We start from the raw sequence: 18323 nt of genomic DNA on the forward strand, positions 1-18323 counted from the left end.
GTCATTAAAATAAATATGAAACGTTCCTTTCTTGTTTTAATCTGAGTTATTCCATAAGAGAGCTAATGAGTTTGTCTCTTATCCTTAGAAACATCCGAAACAGCATCAGAGCTACAGTAATCATTTTCTCAGTTCCTTTTGCATTACAATCCCTTTGCTTAAGTAGGCTTCACACAAGTTAAGGATTTTTTAGTTGCCTTTAGACTTAAAGACCCCTGGAGTGACATGTAATGCCACTTGTTAATTTGTACATTTTCATCCCGAGAATTAAATGGGTCAAAATTGATCAAAGCTGTGTCTGGGTTCAGGAAATGACTCTCTCCAATGACTAGCAGACCATGAAATAGGTTACCTTTCTGCACTGGATTTTGATTCAGTGTCATGGTAATTCAAATACTGTGTAGGCTACAGATGGTTCAGTGAGTGAAATTGATTAGGCTCCTTGAAGTAGTGCCAAATGAAAGCAAGTATACTGTACAAACAAATATTCACATCAGCTTTCAGTGATTTCAAGTTGTCTTTTTTCCTTGCCAGTTCCAATATCTGTATCTAACAAAGATCCCGTCTCTTATGGATACCCTCTATAACTACATTTGAATTAAGTAATAAGGCACGGAGGTTGGCCAATCTACCACGGCCAATCTACCACAAACCCCTGAGGTGCCTTAATCGCTATTAGAAACTGGTTACCAACGTAATTAGAGCAGTAAAAATAAATGTTTTGTCATACTCGTGGTATACGGTCTGATATACCATGGCTGTCAGCCAATCAGCATTCAGGGCTCGAACAACCCAGTTTATAATTAGGATTCTAAACCTGGGGTTTGTTCAGGAGGATGCAACATTATTGAACGTTCAGAGAGAAACATGGAAGTCAAATAATGTGGCTCAACTTGTTTGTTTGTTTATTTGGATCCCCATTAGTTTTTGCAGAAGCAGCAGCTACTCCTCCAGGGGTAAAAAATTCAATACATTTAAAAAACAGTCACACAAATGTTAAATACAACGATATATAAATACGAAATAAAATAAAATTCAAACAGTACAACAATAAAATAATGTGTGTGTTAAGAGTGTCTATACAGTATGTGCGTGTTTGTGTCCCTTGCCGTTCCATGTTTACCCCACAGAGAGGCAGTATTGGACTTTAGGCAAGGTGAAAAAGTGTGGCTTATTTTTGGTCAAAGAAATGGGAAGATGGATCACGTAAGTAAAGTATATGCTTTAGGTTACATTAAACTATATATATTTTAGAAGTTTTGAGCTTATTTGATCATTTAAAAAATGTGTATAGGCCTATCAAATTTGGAAAATGTCGGTCAGCCTAATTCAATTGTAGTCGAAATGTGACACTACCAACGAATATAGAGATGTAAAATAGTCTAAATCAGAGCCAGACTGAGGGCATTCTGACATCAGCAGTCCAAAAGGGGATGAGACCCTCGGAAGGAAGAGGCGGTTTGTGATGATGTCACAGGATGCCACTGTAGTGGATCAATTTCAATTTGAAGCTCGAGCTCCTCTCCTCGCTTTTACCGTGGAGCACACTGGATTGAACCATCAGTGAAAGGACAACCGGACTATTAGCGCTCTGGAAAAAGGGTCGGGAAAAGCAGAATTTGCTATTTTCTTTTCATTTGAAGGCTACATTTCTCAGTAAGGTAAGACACATTTTAATGAATTCCAGTCCAGCAGAATGACAGATTTTAATAATTTCTGGTCTCTTTCTGAAATTGGTTCTGATTGGGTTTGGGTTGGTTATCAAGGTGGATGAGAATAAAAATGTCTGCACAAATAGGCCGAATGATAATAAAGTGATAGTATATTGTTGATTGTTAAGATTGGGTCAAGAGCTAATAAAGCTTGATCAACCATGCAGAGTTCCTTCTGAAGAACAGTTGTTTAAACATCCCGGTTTACGTCCACTCCTACCCTGTCGCTGCTGTTGTTGTTGTTGTTGTCTGCATTTTTATGTAAGAGGGAGTTTGAAGATGATGAAATGCTAAGGGATAATATGGTTTAGATAGATAGGGCTGGCCATGGTGTGATGCAGCACGACAGGATTATATGCACTTCTAGAAAGAAAACTTCACGAAAGGCAGGGAGACAAGCGTACACGACAATATGAACAAAGGAAATAACACATATCAACGGCTATATCCTTCACACACAAGGGGATACTATAGAAGTTTCATCGCTTTTCTACCAACTTGTCATCTTGTTATTTTAATGTTCTTTCTTTTGAGCATTACAATGCCACATATTGGCTGGTTGCGCAGCTTCACTGAGTTCTATGATGACATTGGTCCTTCTCAGGGTAATAGAACCTTCACTAGCTGTTGTCAGGGAGATTCAGACAGTTTGGAGTATGTCTGGAAGCCACTTCTTGATGCCTGCTGAATGGCTCACACTGCCTGTTTACGAAATAGTCTGGACTGCAGATGTCTGCTGGCAAACGTCTCATTACCATGGTTACGTGGTTACAAAAGCACCATGGTCAGTCTAAACAGATTGATAGATGGCTTTGGTTCTGACTTCAGAAGCAGCACCATGTCAAATGTACACACATTGGTGATTGGTTTTGCTGCAATTCATTGATGTGAAAAGATTCCATTCCAAAGAGATGAGATGTGAGAGTACACACACACTGACAAAAGGTTTATCTTATTTCAATACACCATACAGATGCAGGCAGTGCTTGACTTCGGCAGGAGCTCACCGGAGCAGAGTACCGGCACCTCAACGTTTCTACTGCTTGAGCTCCTATTCTTCATATAGAATATTAGCTCAAAAGTATTGTGGAGCTCCTGCACCTAAATATAAACAGTACAGGCACCTATTTCAGTCCAAGTCAAGCACTGGTTGCAGGGCATGCTGTAACAAAACATGTGCAGCAACACTTTCATCTTCAGGTGTCCTAGCTACACAGTGGAACACTTCAGGTGTCCTAGCTACACAGTGGAACACTTCAGGTGTCCTAGCTACACAGTGGAACACTTCAGGTGTCCTAGCTACACAGTGGAACACTTCAGGTGTCCTAGCTACACAGTGGAACACTTCAGGTGTCCTAGCTACACAGTGGAACACTTCAGGTGTCCTAGCTACACAGTGGAACACTTCAGGTGTCCTAGCTACACAGTGGAACACTTCAGGTGTCCTAGCTACACAGTGGAACACTTCAGGTGTCCTAGCTACACAGTGGAACACTTCAGGTGTCCTAGCTACACAGTGGAACACTTCAGGTGTCCTAGCTACACAGTGGAACACTTCAGGTGTCCTAGCTACACAGTGGAACACTTCAGGTGTCCTAGCTACACAGTGGAACACTTCAGGTGTCCTAGCTACACAGTGGAACACTTCAGGTGTCCTAGCTACACAGTGGAACACTTCAGGTGTCCTAGCTACACAGTGGAACACTTCAGGTGTCCTAGCTACACCGTGGAATGGGCTTGGTGCCCCTGAATGTGCCCCTTTACGAGAGAAAGCACTGTGTGTTGACTAGGGTTTTGGACAGTGGAAAGATTTGGGTACATTTCCAGGGGTGTGTTGGAGAAGGACATAAGTTAAACAAACTGTCAGAGGGTTGACAAGTGCTTCCTGATTTAGGAGGGCTGGGATGGGGCTACTGCAGGAAAGTGAGAAAGAGAGGGGGGGAGAAATAGAGAGAGACAGGGATAGGAGAAGGAGAGAGAGAGGATGTTAGGGGGGGGGGGGGGGGGGGGTAAATACCACCATGTTTCCTTGGTTCTGCCAAGCTCTCTCACAAACTCTCTCTCCTCACCCCCTCATGAATTCCATTAATTTGGTACTGTGGAACCTTTGGGGGTGTTGGCCGACTCAACCCTTCATGTTATGACCCAGGAAAGCTTGGAGAGGAAACCCTGACATGTCTCTCAGGCCCCTCCCTGCTGTTCCTCCCTGCTGTTCCTCCCTGGTGCTTCAGGAAGGGCACAAGGTTATCATGGTTGGGCCTGCTGTTATTCTGCTTGGCTTCAGAGAAGAGAAGTGCTTTTGTCTTATTGCCAAGCTGATGGTTTAAACCTGACGCTGCATGTTTGGGGAACGGCCGTCGCTAGCTCTGTTTTTGTTTTAGATAAAGATAGCTAATGCATTAATATCCAGCGGTGGGAGTTTGAGTAGCCGAGATCCCTGTGGATTTACAGTCAGGTCCATAAATATTTGGACATTGACCAAGTTATTATCATTTTGGCTCCGTACGCCACCACAACGGATTTGGAAGGAAACACAGCATATTGGAGTTGAAAATAAATTACATTTAAATTAAATAATGAATGTGAGATGAAAGTGCAGACTTTCAGCTTTAATTTAAGGGTATTTACCTCCAAATCGGGTGAACGGTGTAGGAATTACAGCACTTTTTATGTGGCCCCCCAATTTTAGGGGCTCAAAAGTCATTGGACAAACTAACCTAATCATAAATTATATTGTGAGTTTTAATACTTGGTTGCAAATCCTTTGCAGTCAATAACTGCCTGAAGTCTGTAACCCATAGACATCACCAGATGCTGGGTTTCTTCTCTGGTGATGCTCCGTCAGGCCTTTACTGCAGCTGTCTTCAGTTCCTGCTTGTTCTTGGGGCATTTTGCCTTCAGTTTTGCCTTCTGCAAGGGAAGTGCATGCGCAATTGGATTCAGGTCAGGTGATTGACATTCCACTTCTTTGCCTTAAAAATGCATTGGGTTGCTTTCGCAGTATGCTTCGGGTCATTGTCCATCTGCACTGTAAAGCAACGTCCAATGAGTTTTGAAGCATTTGGCTGAATCTGTATACAAGGGAACCAATTCCATTGGCAGCCATATATGGCCATTAAACTACCTCCACCATGCCACAGATAAGGTGGTATGCTTCGGATCATGAGCAGTTCCTTCCCTTCTGCATACTCCTCTCTTCCCATCCGTCTGGTACAAGTTGATATTTGTCTCATCTGTCCATAGGATGTTGTTCCAGAACTGTACAGGTTTTCTTAGATCTTATTTGGCAAACTCTGATCTGGTCTTCCTGTTTTTGAGGCTTGCCAGTGGTTTACATCTTGTGCTAAACCGTCTGTATTTACTCTGGTGAAGTTTTCTCTTGAATGTTGACTTTGACACAGATATGCCTACCTCCTGCTGGGTGTTCTTGATCTGGACAACTGTTGTGAAGGGGTTTCTTTTCACCAGGGAAATAATTATTCTGTCATCCATCACAGTTGTTTTCCGTGGTCTTCCGGGCCTTTTGGTGTTCCTGAGCTCACCAGTGTTGTAATAACTGTCGCTTTCCTCATCCTCGGATGAGGTGAGGAGAGAAGGATCTTCGGACCAAAATGCGGAGTCAGGGAAATATGCCATCTTTATTATATAACACGACGTAGACTAAACAAAACAAACACTTTCAAAATTTACAAAATAACAAAACGACGTCGACGCAACCTGAACATAAACTTACATAGACAAACGTAAACTCACGAACAGGAACGGACATCGAAACATACGAACAGCCAAACAGCTCCAAAAGTGAATACATCGAACATAACGAAGACATCACAGGAGACAATCACCCACCAACAAACAGTGAAAATGCCCTACCTAAATATGACTCTTGATTAGAGGAAAATGCAAACCACCTGCCTCTAATCAAGAGCCATACCAGGCAAACCGAAACCAACATAGAAACAGATAACATAGACTGCCCACCCAAAACACATGCCCTGACCATAAACACATAAAAACTAACATAAATAGGTCAGGACTGTTACAAGTGTGTTCTTTCTTTTTCAGAATGTACCAAATAGTTGATTTGGCCAAACCTCATGTTTTATCTCTCTGATGGGTTTGTTTTGATTTGTCAGCCTAATGATGGCTTGATTCACTTTCAGTGACAGGCTTCATATTGAGGGTTAACTGCAACAGATTCCGAATGCAAAAGCCACACTTGAAATCAACTCTAGATCTTTTATCTGATTACTTATAAATGAACTAATGAGGGAATAACACACAGCTAGCCATGGAACAGCTGAGCAGCCAGTTGTCTAATTACTTTTGGTCCCTTAAAAAGGGGGGACCACATATAAAAAAGTGCTGTAATTCCTACACCATTCACCCGATTTGGATGTAAATACCCTCAAATCAAAGCTGGAAATCTGCCCTTTCAGCTTATATTCATTAATGAATTTAAACTGTGGTTGACAGTTAAAATAATAATAACTTGGTCAATGTCCGAATAGTTCTGGACCTGAATGTGTGTGATAGACAGATTTATATTACCCACTACTCGCTATGTACGTTATCTTAGTTTTACGGGTAGTATATTTGTCAGTTGGTGCTGTTCCCTTCACAGATGCTATTGGGCTGCACCTCCTTGTGTATTTTATTAGTGAGGAAAGGGCCAAAGGGGCCGGTTCTGGGTTCAGTTCTGTGTGATTGATGGCTTCATCACATCAACACGTGTCTCTTTAATGCTTTCAAACCAAAACAAGTGTATTTGGAAATAGACTCAGACGTTTTGTTTACTGACATGGATGTGATAGGGTAGTTGGCTATGTCAGTGGTGACATAACCAGGGGCGCAACTTTGGTTTTAGAAGTGTGTGAGGGGGGGGGACATTAATATTTTTTTTACGCATGGGCCTAAAGCAGACCATTGCCTCGTTTTGTATCACATTCCAATGATAAAACTGGGGGGACAAAAATGCAATTTCAGAATGTGTGGGGGAGCATGTCCCCCTTGTCCACAGTGAAAGTTGCGCCCCTGGACATAACATTCATATAAGTGACAATGTCATTGATAATAATGTAATTAATTTATCATATGAGTGACATAGCAATCAATCATATGAATGGTTAATCTAGATTGATCTATAAAGGTTTTCTTAAAAAAACTTGTTTTAGTGGTTTATTATGACTGTGATCTCTCTCCCTCTTCTCCCTGTTTCTGCAGTATTTTCTCCCTCTCTCTGAGACCGATAGGGTGATTATTGCAAGCAGTCTTGGCTCTGAGCCATAGATAGCAGTTCGCTTGGCTGGGAGTGAAATTTTCATCTCAGTAAAACCCCTTCCACCGTTCACAGTCCTGCTGACCTGTCTCTATCTCTCCTCCAGGACCCGTTGACAGCAGAGCCAGGATGGATGCTAACGGCATATTCTCACTTCTGTTGCTGTGTTCTGTCACTGAGGTAATATACTCACCCAAGTTGTGAAGTCATTTACCCTTTGTCCTCGATATGCCTTTTATAAACTCACTGTGGCATGCAGAGTGAATATGGTTCCTCTTGAAAGTCGTTAAAACATGATCATAACTCATATTTAACTCTCAAATCCACACTTTCACTCTCTTGATTTGGTTTGATACGCTAAAATACTCTATGATCATCTCCTTACCTGTCCGTGAGTGTATCGTTTCCTCTGAGTGTTAGCCGTGTTTTTCTCAGCTGTGTGTGTTGGCGAGCCCTGAGGGGAATGACTCCCAGCAGCACCATACCCAGAACGTCTACCACGACATCGGTGTCACCAGGAACACCATAGTCACTGCTCAGTTTGAGTGCTATCAGAAGATCATGAAAAACGACAAACACAACAAAATAGGTAAGGGTCCCTTAAGGGTGGTGTGGTGCAGGTTGTAACGGGGGTAGCTCATTTGTTCAATTTCAATCTCATGATTTGCATGGTAGAGTATTTCAATTTACTCTTAGCATATTCCATTTGAATTTGAAACAATCTTCAGTCTTAACTGAAATGGTCCTAACCCCAGTGAATATCACCTTCTAAGGAACAGACCCCCCAGTTTCAGTTTCAACTTAAAAGTATGCTTAAAGGGATACTTCCGGATTTTGTCTAAATCTGTTTCCCTAGAGTCAGATGAACTTGTGGATACCATTATTATGTGTGCAGTATGAAGGAAGTTAGAGGTAGTTTCGCGAGCCAATGCTAACTAGCGTTAGCGCAATGACTATGGGTATCTGCTAGCATGCTCATTGCCATAATCCCGAAGTATCCCTTTAAACTGTGTGTGTTGTTGTGTCCCTTCACTCAGGGCCAGTGTGTAACAGGACGTGGGATGGCTGGCTGTGCTGGGAGGACACAGAGGCAGGCTTCACTACAAACCAACACTGTCCAGACTACTTCCAAGACTTTGACACAGCAGGTCTGTATTTTGCACCCTGGCTGGTCTCTCCAACCCAACGACATTGAACAGAGATTATTGTATGACTGTATGAGGTAATGTACGAGTCAACCTGGCTATTCTCTGTTAGGCTTTTAGAGAAATGTCCTTTGCTATCTTCAACATTCATTTTAGTATGGATAAAGGGATGAAAGTTATTCTCATGAATGGATATCGCTCTTTTTGAATGAATGCTGTGTTGATTGCTGAGATGAGCGTGTCACACCTATCCACTCTTCTGTTGACTCACGTTGGTTGATGCACTACATCACTCACCTTCTGTTTCTAATCACCAGAAATGGCGTCCAAAGTGTGCAGTGAAACGGGTAATTGGTTTCTACACCCGGAGAGCAACAGGACATGGACAAACTACACCAAATGTACGGCATACACCAGCGCAGGAAGAGTGGTAAGAAAAGTGACCTTTTGATAAGCATTTTAATGTAGTTATATTGTTGTGGATATTATATTGTAATGCATGTTAGGTTGACATGGTGTATTCTTTCTCAGACAGCGATGAATCTCTACTACCTGGTTCTGATTGGACATGGACTGTCGCTAACGTCATTGTTCTTCTCATTGGGAATATTTTTCCATTTCAAGTAAGTTACTCTGTTAGCCCATCAGTAAGCTCCTGTTTTATATTCCTTTTATTAATCTTTATTTTAACATGGTGTCATATTGAGACCAAGTGTCTTTTTCAAATGAGCCCTGCACAATATAAACACACATATCAACACAAAACCCAATAAAATACAAAATTACAAAACATGATCATAAAAAACTAACACAATCTTCACTTAGAGCATTCCCCACTACTGTTTTAAATTATATAGAAATATATATAAAATATAGAAATATATATTAATATATATATATATGGTGTTTTTCTTACTTTAGATTGAATAATTTAATTATTTTCTATGGAAAGAAGGAGGAAAAAGTCATTCATACGGGCCTACTCATAAGGAGGCATTGACGACACAAGCGTCATAAATGATGTGGGGAGAATGTATTTATAAGGACTTGTAAGGAGTTTAACTCAATAAAGAAAGTACATTGATCCCCTTCCATTGTTGTCCATTCAACATACGGATATTTTCTTTCTTTCCCTACCAGGAGTCTAAGCTGCCAGAGGATAACACTCCACAAAAACCTATTTTTTTCATTTGTGTTGAACTCAGTCATCACTATCATCTGGTTGACAGCGGTGGCTAACAACCAGGGACTAGTGCAGAGCAACCCTGTGAGTATGATGACTAACAACCAGGGACTAGTACAACCCTGTCAGTATGATGACTAACAACCAGGGACTAGTACAGTACAACCCTGTCAGTATGATGACTAACAACCAGGGACTAGTACAACCCTGTCAGTATGATGACTAACAACCAGGGACTAGTACAGTACAACCCTGTCAGGATGATGACTAACAACCAGGGACTAGTACAGTACAACCCTGTCAGTATGATGACTAACAACCAGGGACTAGTACAGTACAACCCTGTCAGTATGATGACTAACAACCAGGGACTAGTACAGTACAACCCTGTCAGTATGATGACTAACAACCAGGGACTAGTACAGTACAACCCTGTCAGTATGATGACTAACAACCAGGGACTAGTACAACCCTGTCAGTATGATGACTAACAACCAGGGACTAGTACAGTACAACCCTGTCAGTATGATGACTAACAACCAGGGACTAGTACAACCCTGTCAGTATGATGACTAACAACCAGGGACTAGTACAGTACAACCCTGTCAGGATGATGACTAACAACCAGGGACTAGTACAGTACAACCCTGTCAGTATGATGACTAACAACCAGGGACTAGTACAGTACAACCCTGTCAGTATGATGACTAACAACCAGGGACTAGTACAGTACAACCCTGTCAGTATGATGACTAACAACCAGGGACTAGTACAGTACAACCCTGTCAGTATGATGACTAACAACCAGGGACTAGTACAACCCTGTCAGTATGATGACTAACAACCAGGGACTAGTACAACCCTGTCAGTATGATGACTAACAACCAGGGACTAGTACAACCCTGTCAGTATGATGACTAACAACCAGGGACTAGTACAACCCTGTCAGTATGATGACTAACAACCAGGGACTAGTACAACCCTGTCAGTATGATGACTAACAACCAGGGACCAGTACAACCCTGTCAGTATGATGACTAACAACCAGGGACTAGTACAGTACAACCCTGTCAGTATGATGACTAACAACCAGGGACTAGTACAGTACAACCCTGTCAGTATGATGACTAACAACCAGGGACTAGTACAGTACAACCCTGTCAGTATGATGACTAACAACCAGGGACTAGTACAACCCTGTCAGTATGATGACTAACAACCAGGGACTAGTACAACCCTGTCAGTATGATGACTAACAACCAGGGACTAGTACAACCCTGTCAGTATGATGACTAACAACCAGGGACTAGTACAACCATGTCAGTATGATGACTAACAACCAGGGACTAGTACAACCCTGTCAGTATGATGACTAACAACCAGGGACTAGTACAACCCTGTCAGTATGATGACTAACAACCAGGGACTAGTACAACCCTGTCAGTATGATGACTAACAACCAGGGACTAGTACAACCATGTCAGTATGATGACTAACAACCAGGGACTAGTACAACCCTGTCAGTATGATGACTAACAACCAGGGACTAGTACAGTACAACCCTGTCAGTATGATGACTAACAACCAGGGACTAGTACAACCCTGTCAGTATGATGACTAACAACCAGGGACTAGTGCAACCCTGTCAGTATGATGACTAACAACCAGGGACTAGTACAACCCTGTCAGTGTGATGACTAACAACCAGGGACTAGTACAACCCTGTCAGTATGATGACTAACAACCAGGGACTAGTGCAACCCTGTCAGTATGATGACTATCAACCAGGGACTAGTACAACCCTGTCAGTATGATGACTAACAACCAGGGACTAGTACAGTACAACCCTGTCAGTATGATGACTAACAACCAGGGACTAGTACAACCCTGTCAGTATGATGACTAACAACCAGGGACTAGTACAGTACAACCCTGTCAGTATGATGACTAACAACCAGGGACTAGTACAACCCTGTGAGTGTGATGACTAACAACCAGGGACTAGTACAGTACAACCCTGTCAGTATGATGACTAACAACCAGGGATTAGTACAGTACAACCCTGTGAGTATGATGACTAACAACCAGGGACTAGTACAACCCTGTCAGTATGATGACTAACAACCAGGGACTAGTACAGTACAACCCTGTCAGTATGATGACTAACAACCAGGGACTAGTACAGTACAACCCTGTCAGTATGATGACTAACAACCAGGGACTAGTACAGTACAACCCTGTCAGTATGATGACTAACAACCAGGGACTAGTACAGTACAACCCTGTCAGTATGATGACTAACAACCAGGGACTAGTACAGTACAACCCTGTCAGTATGATGACTAACAACCAGGGACTAGTACAGTACAACCCTGTCAGTATGATGACTAACAACCAGGGACTAGTACAACCCTGTCAGTATGATGACTAACAACCAGGGACTAGTACAACCCTGTCAGTATGATGACTAACAACCAGGGACTAGTACAACCCTGTCAGTGTGATGACTAACAACCAGGGACTAGTACAGTACAACCCTGTCAGTATGCAAAGCAACACTAATTATACTGTACATGTACAGTACCAGTCAAAAGTTTGGACACACTTACTCACTGATCCCAGAGTCATCTCTTCACTGTTGGCGTTGAGACTGGTGTTTTGCGGGTACTATTTAATGAAGCTGCCAGTTGAGGACTTGTGAGGCGTCTGTTTCTCAAACTAGATATTCTAATGTACTTGTCCTCTTGCTCAGTTGTGCACCTGGGCCTCCCACTCCTCTTTCTATTCTGGTTAGAGCCAGTTTGCAGTGTTCTGTGAAGTGATTAGTACACAGCGTTGTACGAGATCTTCAGTTTCTTGGCAATTTCTCACATGGAATAGCCTTTATTTCTCAGAACAAGAATAGACTGACGAGTTTCAGAAGAAAGGTCTTTGTTTCTAGACATTTTGAGCCTGTAATCGAACCCACAAATGCTGATGCTCCAGATACTCAGCTAGTCTAAATAAGGCCAGTTTTATTGCTTCCTTAATCAGCACAACAGTTTTCAGCTGTGCTAATGTAATTGAAAAAGGGTGTTCTAATGATCAATTAGCCTTTTAAAATGATAAACTTGTATTAGCTAACACAACGTGCCATTGGAACACAGGAGTGATGGTTGCTGATAATGGGCCTCTGTACGCCTATGTAGATATTCCAAAAAATATCAGCCGTTTCCAGCTACAATAGTCATTTACTACATTAACAATGTCTACACTGTATTTCTGATCAATTTCATGTTATTTTAATGGACAAAAAATGTGCTTTTTTTTCAAAAACAAGGACAATTCTAAGTAACCCCAAACTTTTGAATGGTAGTGTATATTAAAGGTGTAAATATATTAAAGGTTTATATAGTAAAGGTCCCAACCTGTTTCACAAGAACAGAATTAACTTAGGATGTAAATAATGAGCAAAGCATTTCCAAGCTCAGTAGACAAAAATGTCTGCTCAACCATAGACTGTTAGTTGACACTGACGGGGGATATTCCAAGCTGATACTAGTTCTGCTACCCCACCACCAGGTGAGCTGTAAGGTGATCATGTTTATTCACCTGTACCTGTTTGGCTGTAACTACTTCTGGATGCTGTGTGAGGGCATCTACCTGCACACACTCATCGTGGTGGCCGTGTTTGCTGAGAAACAGCACCTCATGTGGTACTACCTGCTTGGATGGGGTACGTGAAGTTACCACAAAACCACAAACTAACGAAACAATTAACTATTACACGATTATCGATTATACAACGTTTGCCTTTTTAAGGGACGTTTCTAAATGTTCATTTCATGTTGAATTACAGTTGTTTGTCCATTATGTCATTCATTAAAATCAATTATTGAATCATCTCCCAGGATTTCCACTCATACCTGCATTGATTCATGCAATAGCACGAAGCTACTACTACAATGATAAGTAAGTATTTATAACTTTCTCTCTGGTCTTTGAGAAGTATGCCATTCTCTGCCACATACAGTAATTCATGGATAAGCCATGTTGTCCACATGAGTCAAATATCTCTTGGCATCTCCCTCTCTCCTCCACAGTTGTTGGATCAGCTCAAACACTTCCCTGCTCTACATCATCCATGGTCCCATCTGTGCTGCCCTGCTGGTGAGCCCTTCTTTAAGCCACAATTCCAAGTACAATAACTAACGTTTACGACCATCCCTGTTATTTTCCTTGTGTGATCACTGTAAACAGAAGAGTCATCAACCTCAGGTCTCCTTTATACTATGGGTGGGACTTTAAGTACATTTACTTTGAACATAATGTGCTGGTCTCTGGCTGGAATCATTGGACACATTGGCTTATTTCCAAAATATCTCTCTTTCTTTCTCTCTCTCTCTCTCTCTCTCTCTGTCTCTTCTCCCCCTCCCTCTCCCTCCCTCCTACCCCCCTTCTCTATCCCTCACTCCCCCTCTCTCTCCAGGTGAATCTGTTCTTCCTGTTGAACATTGTGCGTGTCCTCATCACCAAACTGAAGGTAATCCACCAACAAGCAGAAGATCATTTCCTCTATTTGCGGTAACAAATGGACTAATAAAGTTGTATTGTATTTTAGGTGACCCATCAGGCTGAATCTAGCCTCTACATGAAGGCTGTGAGAGCCACCCTGATCCTGGTCCCTCTCCTGGGTATCCAGTTTGTCTTGTTCCCCTACAAACCCCAGGGACGCTTCGCCTTGGAGATCTACGACTACATTATGAACATCCTCATGCACTACCAGGTAGGACAACTCTAGAACATTCTCACATTTCTAAAACTCTAGAGACCTTCTAGAACTTTTAACTCAACTCTAGAAGTTAAGTTAGAGTAGTGTCCCAAACTGGTTAGTGTTATCTTCTTTGTGCTGAAGTATACTCGTTCTATCCTCAGGGTCTCCTCGTTGCCACCATCTTCTGCTTCTTCAATGGCGAGGTAAGACTTCAGCGAGATATTACGTCAATTCTGAACTAACTCTCCATCAGAAAGCTGAGTTGATGCGACCATAGTTACATTGATAAGGTATAACGTTGAAGCAATGTCAACTTTTGTCCGATGGGACTTTCTTTCTTCCAGGTCCAAGGTGTTTTGCGAAGGCACTGGAACCAGCAGAGGATCCAGTTTGGCAGTAACTTCGCCCACGCAGACGTCTTCCGCTCAGCCTCATACGTGGCGTCATCCCTGACGGAGGTGCACCGCTGCTACAGCATCGACGGGCACACCGAACACATGAACGGCAAGAACAGCTACCACGACATCGAGACGGTGACACCCACCATACTCCGGTCGGACAACCCGTTTGCCTGAGGCCTGAGGCTGAAGGTCGAAAGTCACAGGCCTTGGGTCTGTACAGTTACACAGTGGCAGTTAAACTTTCAGTTGAAATGACTGCAGACAATTTGGAGCTCTTTTTCCACCATAGTCTAGAACATTTTACATTACATGAACATTACATGAACGTTTATAGGGAGCACTACTCAACCTCTTGATCTGGTAAATACAGTTACCTTCAACTGATTCACTTTAACTTTACGAGGACTGAATAGGCACTTAACTAGAGACACATGTGTAAAGGAATGGACACTACCTGCACTACCTTAAGGGTATTAGTGTAAGGAATAAATCTTGCCGTTTCATCCTGTGGACTGAAGAGCCTGCGACTCTACAACAACCTCTAACCCAAGAGCCTGAGACTCTACAACCTCTGACCCAAGAGCCTGCGACTCTACAACAACCTCTAACCCAAGAGCCTGAGACTCTACAACCTCTGACCCAAGAGCCTGAGACTCTACAACAACCTCTGACCCAAGAGCCTGCGACTCTACAACAACCTCTAACCCAAGAGCCTGCGACTCTACAACAACCTCTGACCCAAGAGCCTGCGACTCTACAACAACCTCTGACCCAAGAGCCTGAGACTCTACAACAACCTCTAACCCAAGAGCCTGAGACTCTACAACAACCTCTAACCCAAGAGCCTGAGACTCTACAACAACCTCTAACCCAAGAGCCTGAGACTCTACAACAACCTCTAACCCAAGAGCCTGAGACTATACAACAACCTCTGACCCAATAGCCTGAGACTCTACAACAACCTCTGACCCAAGAGCCTGAGACTCTACAACAACCTCTAACCCAAGAGCCTGAGACTCTACAACAACCTCTGACCCAATAGCCTGAGACTCTACAACAACCTCTAACCCAAGAGCCTGAGACTCTACAACAACCTCTGACCCAATAGCCTGAGACTCTACAACAACCTCTGACCCAATAGCCTGAGACTCTACAACAACCTCTGACCCAAGAGCCTGAGACTCTACAACAACCTCTGACCCAAGAGCCTGAGACTCTACAACAACCTCTAACCCAAGAGCCTGAGACTCTAAAACAACCTCTAACCCAAGAGCCTGAGACTCTACAACAACCTCTGACCCAAGAGCCTGAGACTCTACAACAACCTCTGACCCAAGAGCCTGAGACTCTTCAACAACCTCTAACCCAATAGCCTGAGACTCTACAACAACCTCTAACCCAAGAGCCTGAGACTCTACAACAACCTCTGACCCAAGAGCCTGAGACTCTACAACAACCTCTGACCCAAGAGGAGTACAGTGCAGTTAACTTGTTGTGCCTACTGGTGATATAATTACTTCCATTCTATAAAGGACAAAGGAAACCTAATGTAGATGGACCTTAAGCACTGGATGATGTATTAAGATGGGCAGGCTCTTTATGACAAGACAAGTAACTAAAGGTCACAGTGGATGTTTTGATACAGTGTACAGTTACAATTGTTTTCTTTTACAGCAATTAGCATTGAATGTGTTATCATGTGTTGTTGTCTGTGGTTTGAATTTGCATGGTCATTGATGGCTACTTATTTATAACTATGTTACAGTAGTACAAGATGGACCACCCATTAGAATGTTCATTTCCTGTCAATGTATTTCCCTGTCCAGCGGTCTTCTCCCTTCTGTCTAGACTAGGGTTTAGTCCATCTGTGGGAGTTTATGTCTGGCACATAAAATGACCTTGGTTTTGCCTCAGTTTTATCTGTCATAGTTGAAAGTATGTAAGTCTTGTTTAAGTATGTAAGTATTATTTTTTTCATAGAGTTGCTTCATATCCAAATGCTGGAGAGAATGCTGCTCACACGTGGATACTTAATGTAGAGGGAGAGAGAGAGAGCGCGAGAGAGTAAGAGAGAGAGAGTGGGGGGGGGCAGAGAGCGGGGCGGAGAGAATGAGACAGAGAGACGGGGGAGAGAGAGAGAATGAGATGGAGAGAGAGAGAGAGACGGGGAGAGAGAATGAGACAGAGAGAGAGACAGAGAGAGAGACGGGGAGAGAATGAAACGGAGAGAGAGAGAGAGACGGGGGGAGAGAATGAGACGGAGAGAGAGAGAGAGAGACGGGGGGAGAGAGAGAAGGACAACGTGTTTGTGTTTCCTGTATATTTCAATATGTATGTCTATGGATATGCCAATATAGAAATAGAACATGTTCAAGGAGGTGTCTGTAGGGTATTTATGTTTCTCACTACTCAATTGAGTTACCTATCAACCGTGGTATGTCATGTGGATTTTGTCAGAACTGTTTTCATGAACTTTGTTGTAGTATTGTATACCTTGATATTGTAGAGCTGCAGTTCTGTTTTCATTATACATGATACCTGATGGCTGGGTCTGACATGTATTATGGATGGTGTCTGAACTCAGAGTAATGTTCATTTGGTCTGTGGTAGTCAGGGATAGGATATAGAGTTCAGAACAGACTGTTTTGTGTTCTACTCAATACTGACTTTTACTTAGGAACGCTTCAGGCATGATTCTCTGTTCTTCTCTGAATTGAATGTTTTTCCTTGCGCTGAGTGTTGACATTGTACAGGTGCCAAACTGTTTATTATTTTTATTGTGGGGAATGCTGTACTGAATGTTTGTGAAGTGTAATGCAATTATAGATCCTTAACAAACGTTGCTTTGACACTGCTGGTTTGTGTTATTCTGTACTGAGTTGTGAAACCAACACTGATGGGCTGTTGTGTACGCAGTGTACACACATACACACACACACACACACACTCACTCACTCACACACACACACACACTCACACACACACACACTTACTCTAAAACATACACACAGATGAGAGACATACTGTATACAGTACACAGTCCTAGACAAGCTGTTGGTCCGTAGTGGAAGTGTATCAAAACTATCTGTGTGGTCTAAGCAATTTTTAGCCTGGCTTCAAATCCTTCTCCTCTTAAATGAAGTCAGTGGTCATTTCAGCACTTCAAACAACATGTGTGGTTTTGTTTTATTGGATATGATGCATGTGTGGTCTGTTTTTATCATCTGTGCTTTGAACAAATCTTGCTGTTGCATGAAATTAGTGTTGATTGCTACACTACAAACACTCCCATTTGTATTGATTCATTGGATTCATATGTGATCTAGAATCCCCTGTATGAAAGCTGTTACAAGTTATAAGCATACAGGAGAGAAAAGTCATTTCCATCAGTAGGGAACTTCAATATCTTCAAACAATTCATGCCGGGAAAACACCAAAGTGCTGAAATGAACCGTAATGATTTAATCAATGTTTGTGAAATCTAAACTCTAAACATCTGGTTTTTGTTTAAAGCTAATTGGGGATTACTTTGAAAAATACTTAATGATTAAGTTCCCTGAGGCATAACCTCCCAGTTAACCTATTTTAACATCTGCTATGCATATTTCTTGGTAAAATGAAGTTGCATGTTTGATTTTCTCATTCCATTATGAGAACCAACAGAGCTCAGAGGATATGCATTACTGGAAAACATTAGACATCAATACTATGCTATACTGTTTCCCATAATAATGACCAATCTCCCTGAGGAAGTCATCTTGTTGACCAGTGTCCCTGAGAAAGCCATCTTGTTGATCAATCTCCCTGAGAAAGCCATCTTGTTGACCAATGTCCCTGAGAAAGCTATCTTG

General features: G+C 42.3%; 1 protein-coding gene across 1 annotated transcript; it reads left to right on the top strand.

Moving 5' to 3' along the window:
- The first annotated feature begins 1364 nt into the window (after positions 1–1364).
- Positions 1365–17321, top strand: LOC129847954 (calcitonin gene-related peptide type 1 receptor-like). Its single transcript, XM_055915533.1, has 14 exons — positions 1365–1661; positions 7097–7170; positions 7426–7579; positions 8028–8138; positions 8453–8565; positions 8667–8758; positions 9276–9402; positions 12880–13033; positions 13209–13269; positions 13401–13467; positions 13787–13840; positions 13919–14083; positions 14233–14274; positions 14416–17321. The coding sequence occupies exons 2-14, from the start codon at positions 7120–7122 to the stop codon at positions 14644–14646; spliced, it is 1422 nt and encodes a 473-aa protein (XP_055771508.1). The 5' UTR covers positions 1365–1661; positions 7097–7119; the 3' UTR covers positions 14647–17321.
- The last annotated feature ends 1002 nt before the right edge of the window (positions 17322–18323 follow it).

The sequence above is a fragment of the Salvelinus fontinalis genome, unplaced genomic scaffold (genome assembly GCF_029448725.1).
Source record: "Salvelinus fontinalis isolate EN_2023a unplaced genomic scaffold, ASM2944872v1 scaffold_0970, whole genome shotgun sequence".
Taxonomy (NCBI): Eukaryota; Metazoa; Chordata; class Actinopteri; order Salmoniformes; family Salmonidae; genus Salvelinus; species Salvelinus fontinalis.

Coding starts and splice junctions, on each gene's coding strand:
- LOC129847954 (XM_055915533.1), top strand. CDS start 7,120: ATGGATGCTAACGGCATATTCTCACTTCTGTTGCTGTGTTCTGTCACT. Junction 13,468..13,786: donor CCATCTGTGCTGCCCTGCTG/GTGAGCCCTTCT, acceptor CTCTCTCTCCAG/GTGAATCTGTTCTTCCTGTT. Junction 13,841..13,918: donor TCCTCATCACCAAACTGAAG/GTAATCCACCAA, acceptor ATTGTATTTTAG/GTGACCCATCAGGCTGAATC.